Here is a 19,493-nt window from a genome sequence, read left to right as displayed (position 1 = left end):
TTTTAGAATTTCTTGTGAGGTTCGAACATGTGGTAGAGTGAACATTTTATTTTAAAAACTGTTGTTGTTTATTTCTTTACAATACAAAGATTACATAAATATTGCATACAATTAAATACAAAATTTTCATTAAATTTTATTTAAGATACGCTATACAAAATTTATAAGCTATGAAATATGATATTGCGTACATTGTATTACGCAAAGTAGACCACTTGAAAAAAGAAACTAACGAAGCAGAGCGCTTTCGTATATTACATATTCAATGCAAAGAGGACATAGTTGAATAGAAATACATATTTTATATATACATAAAAAAGTAATACAAAAATTCCATTAAATATTGACGTCAACTTCGCCGTGTTCCATCATGCCAACCAAGAAGACCACAGAATGGACTGGGATAACGCACCAGTTATATTCAAATCCCATTGTAGCTTTCAAAGTGGTACCATCGCAAATGCCAAGATATTCCGCAAACTACGTTCCAAGAACTCGGTGAGATGTCCCTTGGGTACTGGTGCAACTCTTGCGTAACGAACGGGTGCTTCGAGGATAAACTGTTGCTTTTTTGTATAACCATAGTAGTTTGTTGCAGGAAGCGTAAAAAGGGAACAAATATTTTTGCGTAATACACCAAGTACATCAACACCTATAACCTTAGGCAAGTTTGAAGCTCATCTGGAACCTGATACGAATGCCGTTGCAGTCCTTGACAAGTGTGGTGGTGTGAAGAACCGAACGATTCATGTAACCGGGGATGGAATTGCCAGTCCAACTCTTTTTCGGTAGCACTGTGCGGGAATTAGCACCTAGCCACGAATTTACGAGTGCGGACAATCTATAAAGGCAAGAACAACGACTCTACGTGGGATGTTCTGTGGGTATCCAGACATTTGGGCACAGGACATTTAGGCACCAGACATTTGGGCACACGACATTTGGTCACAAAGTACTGGGTGCGACATCTGGGCACAGCATAATTCGTGCTGTATATTACGATCTCAAACCAAGAAAAAATAATAAAAGATGATTCTTTTGAACAGCAGGCATGAAAATGTTAAATTAGGCATGAATAATTTATATTAGTTGGGTTTTACTATGTCACGTGACGAATACAAAAAGATGATAAATTACTTAGTTTCCTGCCATCAACTTTCAGACATACATATGAGAATCACACAGCATCAGACATGCATTGTTTCTGATTCTCTATGAATAAGAAAGGGAAAAAAACCCTGAAAAATATATAATGATGAAATAAAAATAATCCAAATAACTAAAATGTTAAAGAAATGTTATGTGTAAGTAAGCAAAGAATCAATGATTTTATACGAATATCAATTTATTTTTGGATAGTTTCACATAACCAAGACAAAGAGCAATGAAGGACTATCAGTGTTACAATTATAAAGGGCGCACAGAAGGGTTTCACCCGAACTTTATGTTTTTACATAGGTGTGTGTAGGGACTTCATCTAGTAATTGGTTGAATGATCGAAAACAGAGAGTTGTTTTAAATGGAAAAACTTCTAAACGGAAAAATATTACAAGTGGAGTTCCTCAGGGTTCCGTTCTTGGGCCACTTTTATTCATAGTATATATAAATGATATAGACAATGGACTACTGTTTCCAAATTTGCTGATGATACAAAACTGTGCGGCATGGCAAATGATCACTTAAACCAATTAGATATTCAAGAAGATTTAGATGAATTACAGCAATGGTCTGAAAAATGGCTAATGAACACAAGTAAATGCAAGGTAATGCACATAGGTAAAAATAACAGTAAGTACGATTACAAGTTATTTGGAAATTCGTTAACAAAAGTGGATAGTGAAAAAGATCTCGGCGTAATTATCAGTAACGATCTCAAATCAACCAAGCAGCGTATTTCAGCCTCTGAGAAAGCAAATAAGATTCTAGGACTGATTGCGCGATCTTTTGACTTCAAAAGTCCATCACTCATTAACAAGCTATATAAATCGTTAGTTCGTCCACACTTGGAATATACTGTTTCCGTATGGTCACCGAATCTCATTAAAGACATTGACAGACTGGAAAAAGTACAACGGCGAGCCACAAAACTGATTTAAAAAATCTATTTTCCCTAAAAAAGGGTAGACTCAGAGGTGACTTGATACCGGCCTTTAAAATTCTAAAGGGAATTGACAACATCAAAAGTGACAAAATTTTCACATTGAATGAGAATCAGACAAGAAACAATGGCCTCAAACTGTCCGGAAATAGATTCAATTTGGAAGTAGGTAGAAAAAAACTTCGCCAACCGTGTAATTAATGAATGGAATAAACTTCCTGCACAGGTAGTGCAATGTAGTTCAGTTCGAAGCTTTAAGAATCATTTAGATAAACACCTAAGCAAGATGCTGTAATGATTATGATTTACTTTATATTATTTGTTTTTGTTTTGTCATCATTTGTCTGTTTGATTTTAATTTATCATTAGTTATATGTTAATTTATTATCATTTACTATTTACCTGTTTGTTTATTATTTAACTATGCCTATGCATTTATTTATGTATTTTATTTGTTGTTTACATCATTATAGTTTTTATTTATTAATTTATTATTATTATGATTTTTTCGCACCCGACCTAGATATGGACCAAAAGGTCTCCTGTCGGCATGCTCCGCCTTTGTAATCCTTTGTAATCTTACCAGAAGGGCTTCACCCGAATTTCTGCTCGACTGTAGGTACTTCACTTTTTGGGTTAGGCTGATTCAACATGGAAGTTTGGCATATAGTAATTGGAGTCAGATGTATCTTATTTTATTTTATTTATTCATCTATCTATCTATTTTATTTTATTTTTGAAAATCGGCTTAATTACTATATGCCATTACAGATGGCGACCAGGTACTGATATAGGATTCTATACTCTACTGTACGTATTGTTTACAATATCATTCCAAAATGTCCATGACATTTAAAAATCATTTAGGTAAACACCTAAGCAAGATACTGTAATTAATCCTTTATTTTATATTATTTGTTTTTGTTTTATCATTTGTCTGTCTAATTCTCATGTATTATTAATTATATGTCAATCTATTATTATTTACTATTTACCTGTTTCTTTATTATTTAATTATACCTATGCATTTATTTATGTATTTTATGTTATTTGCATTAGTTTTTATTTATTCATTTATTATAATTAAGATTTTATCGCATCCGACCTAGATATGGAGCAAAAGGTCTCCTATCGGCATGCTCCGCCTTTGTAATCCTTTGTAGGTTAAAATCCTAAATCGTCAAGTGAGCAAAAATCACCAGACACCATTGGTGCACAGATCAAAGAGTTTATTGTTTGATTTTCATTGATTCCTTTGATTAATAATTTCTATATAGAATTTATTATTCCTTTGATCTACCATACTACCATAATCCTGAATGAAAAAGTCCTCTTATGATACTTTCTATGGGATTCTATACTATACATATTGTTTTTGTTTTGTTATCATTTGTCTGTTTGATTTTCATTTATTATTAGTTATATGTCAATTTATTATTATTTATTATCTACCTGTTTGTTTATTATCTAACTATACCTATGCATTTCAAAAGTCCATCACTTAACAAGCTATATAAATCGTTAGTTCGTCCACATATAGAATATGCTGTTTCCGTATGGAGGTATTATGGGTGGTTTAGGAGGTATTTTGGGTGGAGGTATTTTGTCATGGATCCGTGGACAAGTGGCTGCCTTTTACAGCCCACGCCGCCCACCTGAGGGAAAGGGCCCACGCTCTCACCTTCCACCCACTAGGGCACGATAACTCCCCCACTGGCGTGCTGTTACCCGCATTGTATATAAATGTATATATCCATGTACATAATTTATACAATAAACCTTTATTAATTGATTAACCATTGTCACATTTAGTCTTTGGACATTTAGTCTTCGGACATTTAGTCTTCGGACATTTAGTCTTCGGACATTTAGTCTTCGGACATTTAATCTTCGGACATTTAGTCTTCGGACATTTAGTCTTCGGACATTTAGTCTTCGGACATTTAGTCTTCGGACATTTAGTCTTCGGACATTTAGTCTTCGGACATTTAGTCTTCGGACTAAAATTTAGTCTTCGGACTAAAATTTAGTCTTCGGACTAAAATTTAGTCTTCGGACTAAAATTCAGTCTTCGGACTAAAATTTATTCTTATGAATAAAATTTATTCTTAGTACTATAATTTAGTCTTCTGTCTAATATTTTGTCTTCGGACTAAAATTTATTCTTCGGACTAAAATTTATTCTTCGGACTAAAATTTAGTCTTCGGACTAAAATTTAGTCTTCGGACTAAAATTTAGTCTTCGGACTAAAATTTAGTCTTCGGACTAAAATTTAGTCTTCGGACTAAAATTTAGTCTTCGGACTAAAATTTAGTCTTCGGACTAAAATTTAGTCTTCGGACTAAAATTTAGTCTTCGGACTAAAACTTAGTCTTCGGACTAAAATTTAGTCTTCGGACTAAAATTTAGTCTTCGGACTAAAATTTAGTCTTCGGACTAAAATTTAGTCTTCGGACTAAAATTTAGTCATCGGACTAAAATTTAGTCTTCGGACTAAAATTTAGTCTTCGGACTAAAATTTAGTCTTCGGACTAAAATTTAGTCTTCGGACTAAAATTTAGTCTTCGGACTAAAATTTAGTCTTCGGACTAAAATTTAGTCTTCGGACTAAAATTTAGTCTTCGGACTAAAATTTAGTCTTCGGACTAAAATTTAGTCTTCGGACTAAAATTTAGTCTTCGGACTAAAATTTAGTCTTCGGACTAAAATTTAGTCTTCGGACTAAAATTTAGTCTTCGGACTAAAATTTAGTCTTCGGACTAAAATTTAGTCTTCGGACTAAAATTTAGTCTTCGGACTAAAATTTAGTCTTCGGACTAAAATTTAGTCTTCGGACTAAAATTTAGTCTTCGGACTAAAATTTAGTCTTCGGACTAAAATTTAGTCTTCGGACTAAAATTTAGTCTTCGGACTAAAATTTAGTCTTCGGACTAAAATTTAGTCTTCGGACATTTAGTCTTCGGGACATTTAGTCTTGGGGACATTTAGTCTTCGGACGATTGGTCTTCCTTTGCAAAATAACTGGTCTTCAGGCATTTAGTCTTCTGGACAATTAGTCCTCATCTTCAAGTTATAATAGGATAATCAGCTTAAAATATCTATATTAAGAAAAAAAGATAGATTGAAATTCATGTCTATACAATTCTTTATTATTTATAGACACATATGATATGCATTATTTTCAATACAATGTAATACAATCATTCAAGAACGATTGAAATTTATGTATAGATAATTCTTTACTATGTATAGACACATATGATATACATTTTTCAATACAATGTAATATAATCATTCACTTTAATAAGTTTACAATTATGTAAGACGAGTAGAATTACGGGTATTTGTCAACGTTCTAGCACAGATATCATCATGAGAAACACAGTTTATTGAAACTTTTAGTTCATGATCGCAGACTTCTTCCAACACGACGAAGGAAATCATTGACATCTGATATGCCATCGCGATGCTGCTCGCAAAGTATTTAGTTTATTCTGAAGCTGGACATGTTTACGCTTAACTCGTTTCTTTGTTTACTTAAAATTTAGAACACCAAAATGCCATTATTATTTTTTGAGCACCAACATAACTACTTTGGTCATTCTTTATTTATATTTTATTTACCTTTATTTATCTATTTATAGATGAATGGATGAATGAACATAAAACAATCCTTTTGGTGCCAAATAAGTCGCTTAACGCACGAAACCTGTTTATTATCTAACTATACCTTTGCATTTATTTATGTATTCTATTTGTTATCTACATTATTATAGTTTTTATTTATTTATTTTTTACTATTATGATTTTTTCTCGCATCCGACCTAGATATGGGCCAAAAGGTCTCCTGTCGGCATGCTCCGCCTTTGTAATCTCGCAACAATTATCGAACACGAGGCCCGAGTGCGCCTAAACGCGTGAGAGCGGGACATAATCCTGCCAGGGCGAGATTTCTCAAGAAGGGGGAAGTCTCGGGTAGCAGTACTTTCGGTAATTGCGGTGTGGTTAGCACGTCAATCAGAGATAGGGACTAGGGTAAATGACAGGGCGTAATTGATGTGATGAGCAATCGAGCGTGAATGTTCTCCATTCAGAATCTATAATATCTCTGCGGATAAAAACGTAACTTCTCTTTGATCATATTATATGGAAATAACACCTTTTAAATAAAATAATTCAACTATATGCAGTCTATTACACTAAAAACACAATAGTGTTTCTAAATAGAGTGAAGTTTGATCCATACCACCCAGGTACGGATCCAGGATTGTTATTGGGGGTGGGGGGGGGGCGATAAGCGATAACCGATACTTGAAACACGCCGAGAAACACCCCCAAGAATATAACAAATCTTAAATTCAAACTTGCCCAAGGTTATAGGTGTTGATGTACTTGGTGTATTGTGCAAAAATATTTGTTCCCTTTTTGTGCTTCCTGCAACAAACTACTATGGTTATACAAAAAAACAACAGTTTATCCTCGAAGCACCCGTTCGTTACGCAAGAGTTGCACCAGTACCCAAGGGACATCTCACCGAGTTCTTGGAACGTAGTTTGCGGAATATCTTGGCATTTGCGATGGTACCACTTTGAAAGCTACAATGGGATTTGAATATAACTGGTGCGTTATCCCAGTCCATTCTGTGGTCTTCTTGGTTGGCATGATGGAACACGGCGAAGTTGACGTCAATATTTAATGGAGTTTTTGTATTCCTTTTTCATGTATATACAAAATATGTATTTCTATTCAACTATGTACTTTTTGTATTGAATATGTGATATACGAAAGCGCTCTGCTTCGTTAGTTTCTTTTTTCAAGTGGTCTACTTTGCATAATACCATGTATGCAATGTCATATTTCATAGAATATAAATTTTGTATAGCGCATTTCAAATAAAATTTAATGATTTTTTTTTATTTAATTGCATGGAATATTAAGCAACCTTTGTATTATAAAGAAATAAACAACAATAGTTAACAAAAAAAAAATCACTCTACATTTATTCAAGTTAGTATGCAAATATGCCCCACATGTTCGAACCTCACAAGAAATTCTAAAAGTATTATGTTTTTGGCCAACTCCATCAACCACGCTTAGCAGGGTTGCCAGGTTTTCTACCAGGAAAAATACCAACTTCTGACAAAATGCTGCCAAATTGTTTTTAAAACATGCCCCAAAATGCCAACCATTACATTGTCTAAGATTTTTTCTTTTTTGCATTTTGGTTTTACATGTGTAGTTAAAAATAATGTGTATAACTACAATTACATGAAAACTATTTTTTACGGTTGACTAGCCAATATAAAACAATACCACATGATATAACCAAGATCAAGTAGTTAAAAATAATGTGTATAACTACAATTACAATATAAAAATAATTTTTACTGTTGACTAGCCAATATAAAACAATGTCACATGATATGACCAAGATCAATTTATATCACTCATGTACACCATCATTTAATTCTAGTGGTACTGTAATAAACCACCATCCTCTGAAATAAATCTACTTTCAAGAATGTGTGTGAAAAGGAAAGAAAGATATGAACTTCCAAAATAAAATATATTATACTCCGTATTATGTGAGAAAGAAAAAATACCAATAACTAAAATAAAATGTATTACTCCATACGTTTAAGTTCCTAAGTAAACTTTTTATTACCCTCTACAATAAATTAAACCAGTTTATTAAACAACCTTCTAGACTCTGACATACATGAATAAAAATACATGTGACTTTTCTATTGTGTCTAAATATAATCAAAAGCATCATCAGATTTAGAAATGTTTGATGAGCTACTCCGTTCTTACATATTTTCACTAAAGAAGAGCTGAAACATCCTTTGGCTAGGCACAAAATCTTTGCAACATTTCCCGCATGATATAACCAAGATAAATTTATATAATTCATATACATCATCATTTAATTCTTGATATAAGTAAAAGTGATCTCTAATCATGACCGGGTATTTAAAAACGCCCCCCCAAAATGCCAAATTCCCAAAAATGCCACCCAACAAAATTTCCTGCCAAACACAGTAAAAACATTCCAAAGATACAAAATTTGGCATTGAAAACGCCAATCTGGCAACTCTGACGCTCATACATTGTTTTCATTCAATCGTGTGTGCATCATGGCGGCCATGGAAGTACTACCGAGTACAAAGAGCATTTTTTCCGACAGCGAAGAAGATGAAGAACCTGGACTCCAGGGCACCCTCCACCGCAGTAAGCGCCCACGAGGAGCTGCCTCTGACGCAAGGTCACAAACATACTGGGATCTACCACAAAGTATGGAAGAAGAGTCCTCCCCACCTATGGAACACCATCCACAGCCGGACGGCCCAATAGCCGACCAGCCCCCTACCCTCCCCTCAGCTACGGACGCTACCAACAACGTCGACGGAGAGGGGAGAGGACCGGCACGTCATTCGTACGCGACCGTCACCGCTTCCTCTGGACAGGGAGAATGGCGAGTTGTCAACAACCGTCGTCAACGTCCTCAGAAGCCCCGCCTCGACCCGGGCCCCACCAAATATCCGGTCCTCATCAAGCCTACTGAGGACCCTTCCCAATTCCTCAAGATGGGATCCTGGCGACAGGCACAGCTTGTAAAGGATGCAGTAGGACCTGTTGATGGCATCCGCCGAACACCATCCGGAGAATGGCTTATCAGCTGTACATCGGAGAAGCAGCAGGGCCAGCTCCTACGGACGGCGACCCTGAAATCAGTCCGGCAGCCACCCATGAAGATCATGACCAGAATACCCAGAACCATCGTAGTGGGAGTTGTGAAAGGTGTCCCCATCGACGACGATGCAGAGAAGCTTCTTAAGGCAGACTTGGAGGCACAGTTACTACCCGTAGTTTCTGTCCAGCGTCTCACTACAAGAGATGGCGTTGCAACCGGGTCAGTGAGAGTAGCCTTCCAAACGAACATCCTCCCCTCCACAGTGAAACTTGGGTACACCCTTCACCAGGTGGTTCCCTATGTCGCCCCCGTACGTAGATGCACCAGGTGCCAGCTACTGGGGCATACCAGGAAGGAGTGTCGACGCAAGGCTCCCCGGTGTGCTCGATGTGGTAAGGGTCACGCCACGCAAGACTGTAAGGAAAGTCAACTATTCTGCGTCAACTGCTGTGGCAAACACTCTGCAGCGTACCCCCAACTGTCCGGAAGTAGCCATCCGGAAAATAGCGCATGAAGTGAAAAACCAGCGCTACACCCCCTTCGCAGAGGCTTTGGTCATCGCCAGGGAACGTTGGGAATCCCGTTTAAAGGATGAATGGGCGAAAGAGAGAGAGACTTCGCTGCTCCCCCCAAGAATTCAAAACCCCCGAAAAAGGAGGCAAAATCTAAGGCTTCCCACCCCAACCACCGTCTCCTTGGACGTTTCATCTCCCACCGAAGTCGGCAAGACCACCGAGGAAAGAAAGAAACTCAGACCCAGGAAGAGGAAATCCAAGGCTTCCAAAACTAAAAACAAAGAGGCAGAACCATCCACAATGCCTACCCACCCCAGGGAAGAGGATGAGGGCATCCCCCTAGATGATGGGGACAGCACCACTAGGCATACAAAAAGCAGCGAGACCACACACGAGCACATCTCGTCACCCTCCCCATCCCCACCCAACGACACACCCGCAGCCAGCACCATGAATTACCTCGTGGCCACCATTGAGTCCCTACAACGGGACCTGGCACGGTCCAACCCACAGGCAGCCAAGCGATTAGATGGGTTCTTTGTGAGCCTAACATCCCTCTCAGAGATCACAAATAATGGAGGTAATTAAAATTATGCAATGGAACTGCAGGGCGATTAACACCGCCCGAGACCTCCTAGTGCAGCACCTTGCAGGAAGCTCCTATCAGGTACTTGCACTACAATCCCTCCACACCTCTCCCCACCAGTTGCCAACCCTGCCAGGGTATCACTACCCTCCCTTCTTCGCAACCGACGACTCCGGCAAGGTTCGAACCGCCACGTACGTCTCCATAGGACTGGCCGCCCGTGCTGGGTCACTTCCAGGCTCCCCCCTAGAAGAAGGCTACGGGGTGGTATCCTCCGTTTCTTTACAAGATGGCCGGTCAGTACACATACTCAACTTGTACAACCCAACCACGTCGCTTAAATTCGAGTGGCTGGGAACCCTCCCGGACAATTGGATCGTGGTAGGTGACTTCAACAGAAGGGACGCCCTTTGGGAGGACGGATACCCCCGCTCCTCACCAGAATTATGCTCCCAACTAGACGCGGCTGACATCGTCCTTCTTAACGATGGGAGACACACTAGGCTACCTGACTGCCCAGAACATGGTACCTCAGCCTTAGATCTCTCTTTCGCATCCCCAAACATTGCGGGGATTACGGAATGGGCGGTCCAGGACGACCCTTTGTCCTCCGACCCCCTCCCCATCACCGTCACCTTACACCTCACCCCCACTACCCACCCCCCGCCATCTCAAGCAACTTTCAACCTGGGAAAAGCGGACTGGACGACCTTTCAAGCCCACCTAGCCGACGCCCACCTCAAACTCGAGCTCACCCGCCCGATAGAGGAATTAAACGCCCTCTTTACGGACATTGTGCTCGAGGCGGCCCGGCTAGCCATCCCAGTGACTGGCGGTAAGCACGGAAGACGCGGCCATCCATGGTGGACGGAGAACTGCAAGGAGGCTGTTGAAAAGAAAAAACTGGCCTATCAGCGGTACAGGAGGGAGGGCTCGGAGTCCGCCCATATCGCAATGAAACAGACCAAAGCTCTGTGCAAGAAGACCATTGCTCAAGCAAAACTGGACTACTGGAAAAACGTCAAGAAGGACAAGCTGGACCTCACCGAAGCATGGAAGAGGTTCAAGGAAATTAAGAGTCACTACAGCCCCCCCGATGATGACCTCAAGGCTCCCAATGGGAGGGTGTTGCGCACAGCCGAGGATAAGGCAGAGGGGCTCCTCCACCACTTTGCCAGCGCGAGCTCCTCAGCTAGCCTCCCCGCTGAGAAGCGCAACTTCCGGGCAGCCCATGATGACCTTGTGGACCTCTCCCCCCCCAAGGGGGAGCACACGGACCTCTCGCTCTTCGAGCTGAAGTGGGCTCTCAGGGCCATTAAGGCCACCAAGAAATCCCCAGGTGCAGACAAAATTGTGTACCCACTTCTGCGACACCTCCCTCCCGCCCTCCAGCAATCCTTGTTGGCGATCTACAACAAATGCTGGAGAGAAGGCTTGGTACCACTGGCATGGAAACATGCAATTGTGGTCCCCATTCCCAAGGCGGGAAAACAGAGGAACCTGGTGGAAAACCACCGGCCCGTGGCCCTCACCTCCCACGTCGGAAAGGTCTACGAACGTATCATCCTGAACCGCCTAAGCCACCATGTGGACTCAAACAAGTGCCTCCCGAAGCTTCAAGCAGGGTTCAGGAGGGGTAGAAGCGTAACGGATCACGTCGTGAAGCTCGCCGAACACATCCGGAGAGCCCGAAGGCAGAGATGAATTCTTCACACTTGTTTCCTGGACATCTCCAAGGCTTTTGACACCGTTTGGCACACAAAGCTCCTATTGAAGCTGAAGTCCATAGGGGTCTCCCCGGCAATCTTCAACTTCGTGAAGTCGTTTCTCGCCGGCAGAACAATTGCGGTTCGGTGGAAAGGGATCATCAGTTCGCAAGCCAAAATCGACATGGGGGTCCCCCAGGGCTCCGTCGTCGCCCCCCCTACTCTTCACCCTGCTACTAGCGGGGGTGGGAGAGGGGGTGAGACATGACACCATAGTCACTGCCTACGCGGACGACATAGCCCTCTGGAGGAAGTCCAGGTACCGACGGCCAAAGAAGAACTCTGCAAACCATCGGGCGGAGGTAAGGGTATTTCAAGAGCAAGTGGACGTGGTCGTAAACCATCTCATGGACCTTGGATTCACCCTCTCCGGGACCAAAACTGTATACATGCCGGTGCACAGCAAGGGTTATAACGCAGGTCAGTATCCGGACTGGAATCAAATCACGGTCTGCGGTACTGCTGTGAAACCCGCTGCCTCCGTCCGCTACCTGGGGGTCACCTTCCAGCGGGACGGCCTTTGGAACGAGCACCTGAGACTAGCCTGTCTCAGTGCCAGACGGGCGCTCAATCTCGTCAGAGTCATCCGTCGGGAGAAATGGGGCCAACGCAGGGAAACTCTGATTCCCATCATTCAGAGCCTCGTGCGTTCCCGCCTTCTCTTCGGCGCCCCCGCTCTCCACGTCCTCCATCCGACGGCCGTGCAAAGAATGGCTCGGGTAGAGTGCCAAGCGCTCCGCCTAGGGCTAGGACTTGCTAAGTCGGTTCCCCAGGCCCAAATCTACAATGAAGCCGGCCTACTACCACTCAGGCATTGCCTGAAGAAGGGTGCCTGTACATACCTATTCAGCTCTGCAAGGGTACCTAACTCCACAGATGAAGAGATGGATGAGAGCTGGAACTCAGCCTCCACCCCCGTTCCCGTTCACGGCCTTCCCTTTACAGTAAGGGACGTCTGCAAGAAGGCCAAAATCCAACCTGGCCAACGCCGGAGGATTGCCCAGTGCCAGGTGGACCCCTTCCCTCCGTGGGCCCTCACCCCTCCTGAGGTGGAGCTTAACCTTCCCGGGCTTAGCCGTCGAGACGACCCACACACGCTTGCAGCGCGAGCAAGGGAGCAGATTGCGCTCAAATACCGTGACGACCTGCTGATATATACAGACGGATCAGTGTTCGAAGATGGACGCTCAGGAGCAGGCATCTACCTGTACAACACAAAGGAAGCTCACCCAGTGAAACTACCCCCCACCTCCATCCTCACGGCTGAGCTCGTCGCCATCAGAGAGGCAGTGCAAATTGTACTCGCCCTTCCCCACCCACCACCGCAGGTAACGGTGCTATCAGACTCGAAATCTAGTCTAATAGCTATCCAGAACGGCAGCTGTGCGTCACGTCCCGCCATCCTTAACGACGTCCTGTGCCTTCTAACGGAGGCCGGCAGGGCAGGAGTCCACTTCCGATTCCAATTTGTCCCCTCGCACGTGGGCCTCCTTGGCAACGAGATGGCAGACAAAACTGCCAAAACAGGTGCCACATTGCCTAACAGCAAAGTCACCTCAATCCAACCCTCTGCACATGACTTCTTTTGCAAAATTGACCGCGCTGCCTGGGACATCTGGAAATTGGAGTACCACTCTACCGCTGTTGAACGTGGATGGCTCCTTAAGACCTGCCTTGGACCGACCCCCCCTACCTTCTCCTCTCTACCCCCGTACATTGCGGCAACAGTCAGCAGGATACGGGTGAATCACTGGCGGACCAAATATACCACTTCCCGCTGCACCTGTGGCGCGGAAGTATCTTTCAAGCACTGCCTCTTCTTGTGCCCCGAATTGGAAGCCCACTTCTGGCCCCTAAGGTCAAACTTCAATGACCCTGCCACAGCCCTCGAACGCCTCATTGCGGACTCCTCCTCCAAAGTCGACCTCCTCGTCCTTGCAGCCAACCTCGTCTGCTCCTCCCCAGTCGGGGGACTGCTGTAAACACCCCGACCACCCCCACATGCACCCGCATGCCCACAAGCGAAAATCAAAACTCTTACCCAATTACACAACTTCTCAAATCACCCCAACACTTCCCTAACATCTCCAAATACACTATTTGAAGCCACCCAGAAACTACAAGCCAGTCCCTAAATCGGCTAGCTCCGCTGGGACTAAAATCACAAAACTTGAACTCTGACGCTCAGTGATGATCTGCATTCGCAGAACATAGATGGCAGGCTAGCGGTAACCACGAATCGTAACCACGAATCGTAGCTGGGGTCGGTAATTTTGCAGAGGATAAAAACGTTACTTCTCTTTGGTCAAATTACATGAAAATCACACCTTTTAAAGAAAATAGTTCAAATAATGCAACCATATGCTAATTTGTTACGGTATATGTAGCTGTGGTCGGTCATACTGCAGAGACTAAAACATAACTTCTCTTTGGTGAAATTACATGAAAATCACACATTCTAAAGAAAAAAAGTTTAAATAATTCAGCTATATGCAACCATACATATATAGAAGTGTGCATTTGAGCAAAACCCGTCCTTTTTTGTATTTTCTCTGTTTTCTCTGTTTCTCTGTTTTCTCTGAAATTAGTGACACCGGAAATATGGGTATTAATATCCACATAGGAGGAGAATAATCAATAACAATAATAATAATAATGATAATAATAATAATAATGATAATAATAATAATAATAATAATAATAATAATAATGATAATAATAATAATAATAATAATAATAATAATAATGATAATAATAATAATAATAATAATAATAATAATAATAATAATAATAATGATAATAATAATAATAATAATAATAATAATAATAATAATAATAATAACAATAATAATATAAGTAACAATATAAGTAATAATAATAATAATAATAATAATAATAATATAAGTAATAATAATAATAACAATAATATGAGTAATAATAATAATAATAATAATAACAATAATAATAATAATGATAATAATAATAATAATAATAATAATAATAATAATAATAATAATAATAATAATAATAATAATAATAATAATAATAATAATAGTAATAATAATAATAATACATACATACATATACCATACATATATCAAAGGCTTTTTCCCCCTTACAAGGGAGGCAGAAAAAAAAAAGGAATAAAGGCCATTCCCACCATTCCATCCCGAATATACTCCACTCCCCTCCACCCTCTATCCTCCCTCTTATCTTGGCACCTCCTGGATGACAGGTCATCCCTGCATCTTGTCCACTGCCCTGGGTCAGAAACAGTGTCGCAAGACACAGCACATCCACATCAAGGCCGCTTCATAAAATCGGCGACCCCCACTCTCCGTCCCCCCATGCAGAAAAGGAGAAGACGGGGAGAAATCCCTTTAGGCTGCGTCAAATTTTTCTCACACATACTGTACTACCTCATCCCCCCCCTCACCCACCCATTCCACCTTATGCATCACAACCTCATCCATATAAAACCATTCTCCCTTATTATTGTTATTATTATTGTTATTGTTATTATTATTGTATATTTGTATGCATATACAATAATGACAACAATAATAATAACAATAATATTAATCATGATGATAATATTAATAATAATAACAATAATGATACTAATTTTAAAAATATCCAAATTTCCGATGAGTCTAGATGCGCGTCATTCGATAAGAAGCAAGTCGTTATCTTTCTTATCACTATCTCGCCTCTTCCAATTATATAATTCCCAACGTCATCACGGATTTGACGTTTGGTATGAGCGTTTTGATAAAAGATAATATACAATTTTGTATCTAGAGAGCAAAATGTTTCAAATTACGTAAAATTTTCTGTCGGTTTTGGAAACACAAGAACATATGAACATAAGAATGAAGGAGACTGCAAGAGACCATAAGGCCCACACTAAACAGTTCCATGTCCATTACTACCTAACATACGTCCTGAAAAAGAAATTAAAAGGATTATGCACTTATCCCTTCAAAAGGCTTTAGATGAAAAAAACAAAACAAAAACATAATACTGACTCATTTATTTGAAAACAAGACGGCATTTATGCCTCTATGTGTGTGTGTGTGTGTGTGTGTGTGTGTGTGTGTGTGTGTGTGTGTGTGTGTGTGTGTGTGTGTGTGTGTGTGTGTGTGTGTGTGTGTGTTTAACCTTGGTCTTTTGGATCACGTGTTGAACTCGTGATTGACAGCTATTTCCCTCCCGGAGGAGAGCTCAGAGCTCGTATGACCGATCTATGGGTAATGCTGTGACCTAACACGCACACACACACACAACTCCCCGCCCACGAGAGTTGGAGTAACGACTCGAAGCGCAGCGATACTGAAATTATTTCAGCCCTGGGCAGGATTCGAACCTGGACCGCTGGCGTGACAGTCGGGGATTCTACCAACCGCGCCACCGTGTGTGTGTGTGTGTGTGTGTGTGTGTGTGTGTGATTCACCTTGGTCTTTTGGATCACGTGTTGGACTCGTGATCGACAGCTGTTTCCCTCCCGGAGGAGAGCTCAGAGCTCGTATGACCGATCTATGGGTAATGCTGTGACCTAACACGCACACACACACCCAACTCCCCGCCCACGAGAGTTGGAGTAACGACTCGAAGCGCAGCGATACTGAAATTACTTCAGCTCTGGGCACGATTCGAACCTGGACTGCCGTCGTGACAGTCGTGGACTCTACCAACTGCGCCACCGTGTGTGTGTGTGTGTGTGTGTGTGTGTGTGTGTGTGTGTGTGTGTGTGTGTGTGTGTGTGTGTGTGTGTGTGTGTGTGTGTGTGTGTGTGTGTGTGTGTGTGTGTGTGTGTGTATGTATGTGTGTGCATGTGTGTGTGTGTGTGTATGCATATGTGTGTGTGTGTGTGTGTGTGTGTGTGTGTGTGTGTGTGTGTGTGTGTGTATGTGTGTGTGTGTGTATCTAAATGCGTGCGCGCACGCGTATGTATTTTATTATTTTGTAGATAGAGCTTCCCAGGCATTGGTCAACACAAAATCCTTAAAAACAGACAAAAAAAAAAAGTTTCGTCATAAAAAAATAGATACAAACTTAGTACACGTAGTTACTACTTGCAATGGTACAATTTGTATGTATAATATGCAATGCTTTTGTACAGTGTACTAATGTACACACGGACTGGTATAAAGACGCTCATATGAACGCATATACAGGTATACAAACAATTCCAGCCCTCCTCGTAGATATACAGCCACAAGCAAAAGTTTTGGTACACCCAGATTTTTTCATAATACAGAATTCAAATTCTTTGTCAAACGACTTTTTTCCTTATTTATTCAATTATCTAATTGTAAGCTAAATACTACATAAGATAATACATAACGTACTCAACAAAAATCATATTGATGTGATAACTGTAGCGTGGGTTAAAACTTTTGATCGTGACTGTATATGCAATGGATAGACAAGTACCAAACATAAAACAGATATTATTATTATTATTATTATTATTATTATTGTTATTATTGTTATTATTGTTATTATTGTTATTATTGTTATTATTGTTATTTTTGTTATTATCGTTATCATAATTATTGTTATTATTATTATTATTATTATTATTATTATTATTATTATTATTATTATTATTATCATTATTATTATCATTATTATTATTATTATTATTGCTATTATTATCATTATTATTATTATCATTATGATTATGATTATTATTATTGTCATTATCATTATTTATTATTATTATTATTATTATTATTATCATTATTATTATTATAATTATTTCTAGGAAAGGTAAAATGTGCAGTTGTAGAGATGATAATGGAAGTGTAGGCACTAAGAGGAAGATGGGCCGAGTCCTTAATGGAGTTGCTATATGTGGAGGAGGATAGGGAGGGAAAGGTAGGTGCAGTGGGAAGCGCTAAGAAGATGACAGTGACGAGAACATAAGAACATAAGAACATAAGAAATAAAGGAGACTGCAAAAGACCATAAGGCCTACACTAGGCAGCTCCGTATCCATCACCACCTGTCGTCCCCATCCATAAAGTTGTCTAATCGTTTTTTAAAACAACTGATAGTTTCAGCGCTTACTACGTGGTTACTAAGTTTATTCCATTCATCGACCACCCTATTTGTAAACCAATTCTTGCCTATTACCTTCTTAAATCTAAATTTGTCCAGTTTATACCATTACTGCGAGTCCTGCCCTGTTGTTTTATTATGATGACCTTGTTTGCATCACCCTTGTTATAGCCTTTGATCCACTTGAACACTTCTATTAGATCACCCCGCACTCTGCGTCTTTCCAGAGAGTGTAAGTTTAGGTGCCTAAGCCTCTCTTCGTAAGGCAAATTTCCGAGTCCTTGTATCATTTTGGTCATTCTTCTCTGTACTGATTCTAGTGAATTTATGTCCATTTTGTAGGACGGAGACCAAAACTGTACCGCATAGTCCAGGATGGGTCTAACTATTGCTAGATAGAGTTTAATAATTACCTCTGCACTTCTATTTGTTACCGTCCTAGCAATGAAGCCTAATGCTCTGTTTGCTTTATTTCTGGCGCTAATGCACTGCTTCCTGGTTTTAAGGTCCGGACTCACCAGAACTCCCAAGTCCCTCTCGCACTCAGATTTTTCTAAAAACGTGTCATCTAAGTTGTATCTATTTTCGGGGTTGTGTAGCCCTACGTTTAACACGCTACACTTAGAGATATTGAAGTTCATTTGCCATTTCACCGACCATGTTAACAGTTTATCAAGATCATCCTGCAGAATCTGGGCGTCTTCTCCTGACCTAATTAGGCGTCCTATTTTAGTGTCGTCCGCAAACTTACTAACATCACTATTTAACCCATCGTCTAAGTCGTTTATATACATAATGAACAATAAGGGACCCAAAACCGAGCCCTGGGGGACCCCGCTAGTAACATTGCCCCACCTAGATTTTATTCCATTTATGGTGACCCGCTGTTTTCTGTTACTAATCCAAGCTCTAATCCATTCTAACACTTTTCCTCCTATGCCATGGGCTTTGATTTTATTTAGTAGTCTCTGGTGTGGCACTTTGTCGAACGCTTTGCTAAAGTCAAGGTAAATAACATCGTAATTTTCATTGTTGTCTGACGCCTTATATACCTTAGTGTAAAAGGATAGAAGATTAGTCACGCATGACTTACCTTTGGAGTGAGAAAAATGGAGGAGAAATAAGAAAAGATGAAGTGAAAGCAGTTATTAAGATGATGAGAGCAGGTAAGGCACATGGGCTGGATGGATGTCATACAGAATGTCTAAAAAAAGGAGGTACAGTGATGGTGGAATGACTGGTGAGGTTATTTAATGTTTGTTTAAGAGAGGGGAGAGTGCCAGAGGACTGGAGGAGTGCCTGTATAGTTCTATTTTACAAGGGATAAGGGGACAAGTGTGAGTGTGGTGGTTTCGGAGGGATTAGCTTCTTGGGTGTGGTTGGGGAGGCTTATGGGGGGTCTTGATTGGGAGGATTGGGAGGGGAGCGGGGGGATTGGATGGTGGGGAGCAGTGTGGGTTTGAGACGGGTGGGGGTTGTGTGGATCAGATTTTTGTGGTAAGGCAGATATGTGAGAGGACGAATGGGAAGGGTGAGGATGTTTTTTGGGCTTTTATGGATTTGAAAAGGGCTTGTGACAGGGTGGACTTGGGGGGGGGGCGGGGGGGGGGGTGTTGCTGATATGTGGGACGGGAGGAGGGCTTTTGGGAGCTGTCGGGAGTTTTTACGAGAGTAGTGGAGCGCGTGTCAGGATTGGAAGTGGGAAGAGTGAGTGTTTTTAGGTGGGGGTGGGGCTTCATCAGGGATGTGTTATGTCACCCTGGCTGT

The 19,493-nt window shown here is 41.0% G+C and overlaps 1 protein-coding gene across 1 annotated transcript in view; it reads left to right on the top strand.

Annotated features, from left to right (window-relative positions):
• Nucleotides 1-12,049: 12,049 nt before the first annotated feature.
• Nucleotides 12,050-19,493, top strand: part of LOC143020750 (uncharacterized) — a 47,468-nt gene continuing 40,024 nt past the window's right edge. The window contains exons 1-3 of the mRNA XM_076177473.1: nt 12,050-12,494; nt 12,606-12,892; nt 12,989-13,310. Of these exons, the coding sequence (XP_076033588.1) occupies nt 12,050-12,494; nt 12,606-12,892; nt 12,989-13,310 (1,054 nt within the window). The remainder of the gene's footprint in view (nt 12,495-12,605; nt 12,893-12,988; nt 13,311-19,493) is intronic.

The sequence above is a fragment of the Oratosquilla oratoria genome, chromosome 40 (genome assembly GCF_046742065.1).
Source record: "Oratosquilla oratoria isolate Oo_2021 chromosome 40, ASM4674206v1, whole genome shotgun sequence".
Taxonomy (NCBI): domain Eukaryota; kingdom Metazoa; phylum Arthropoda; class Malacostraca; order Stomatopoda; family Squillidae; genus Oratosquilla; species Oratosquilla oratoria.
This window is presented reverse-complemented; position numbering and strand designations above follow the sequence as displayed.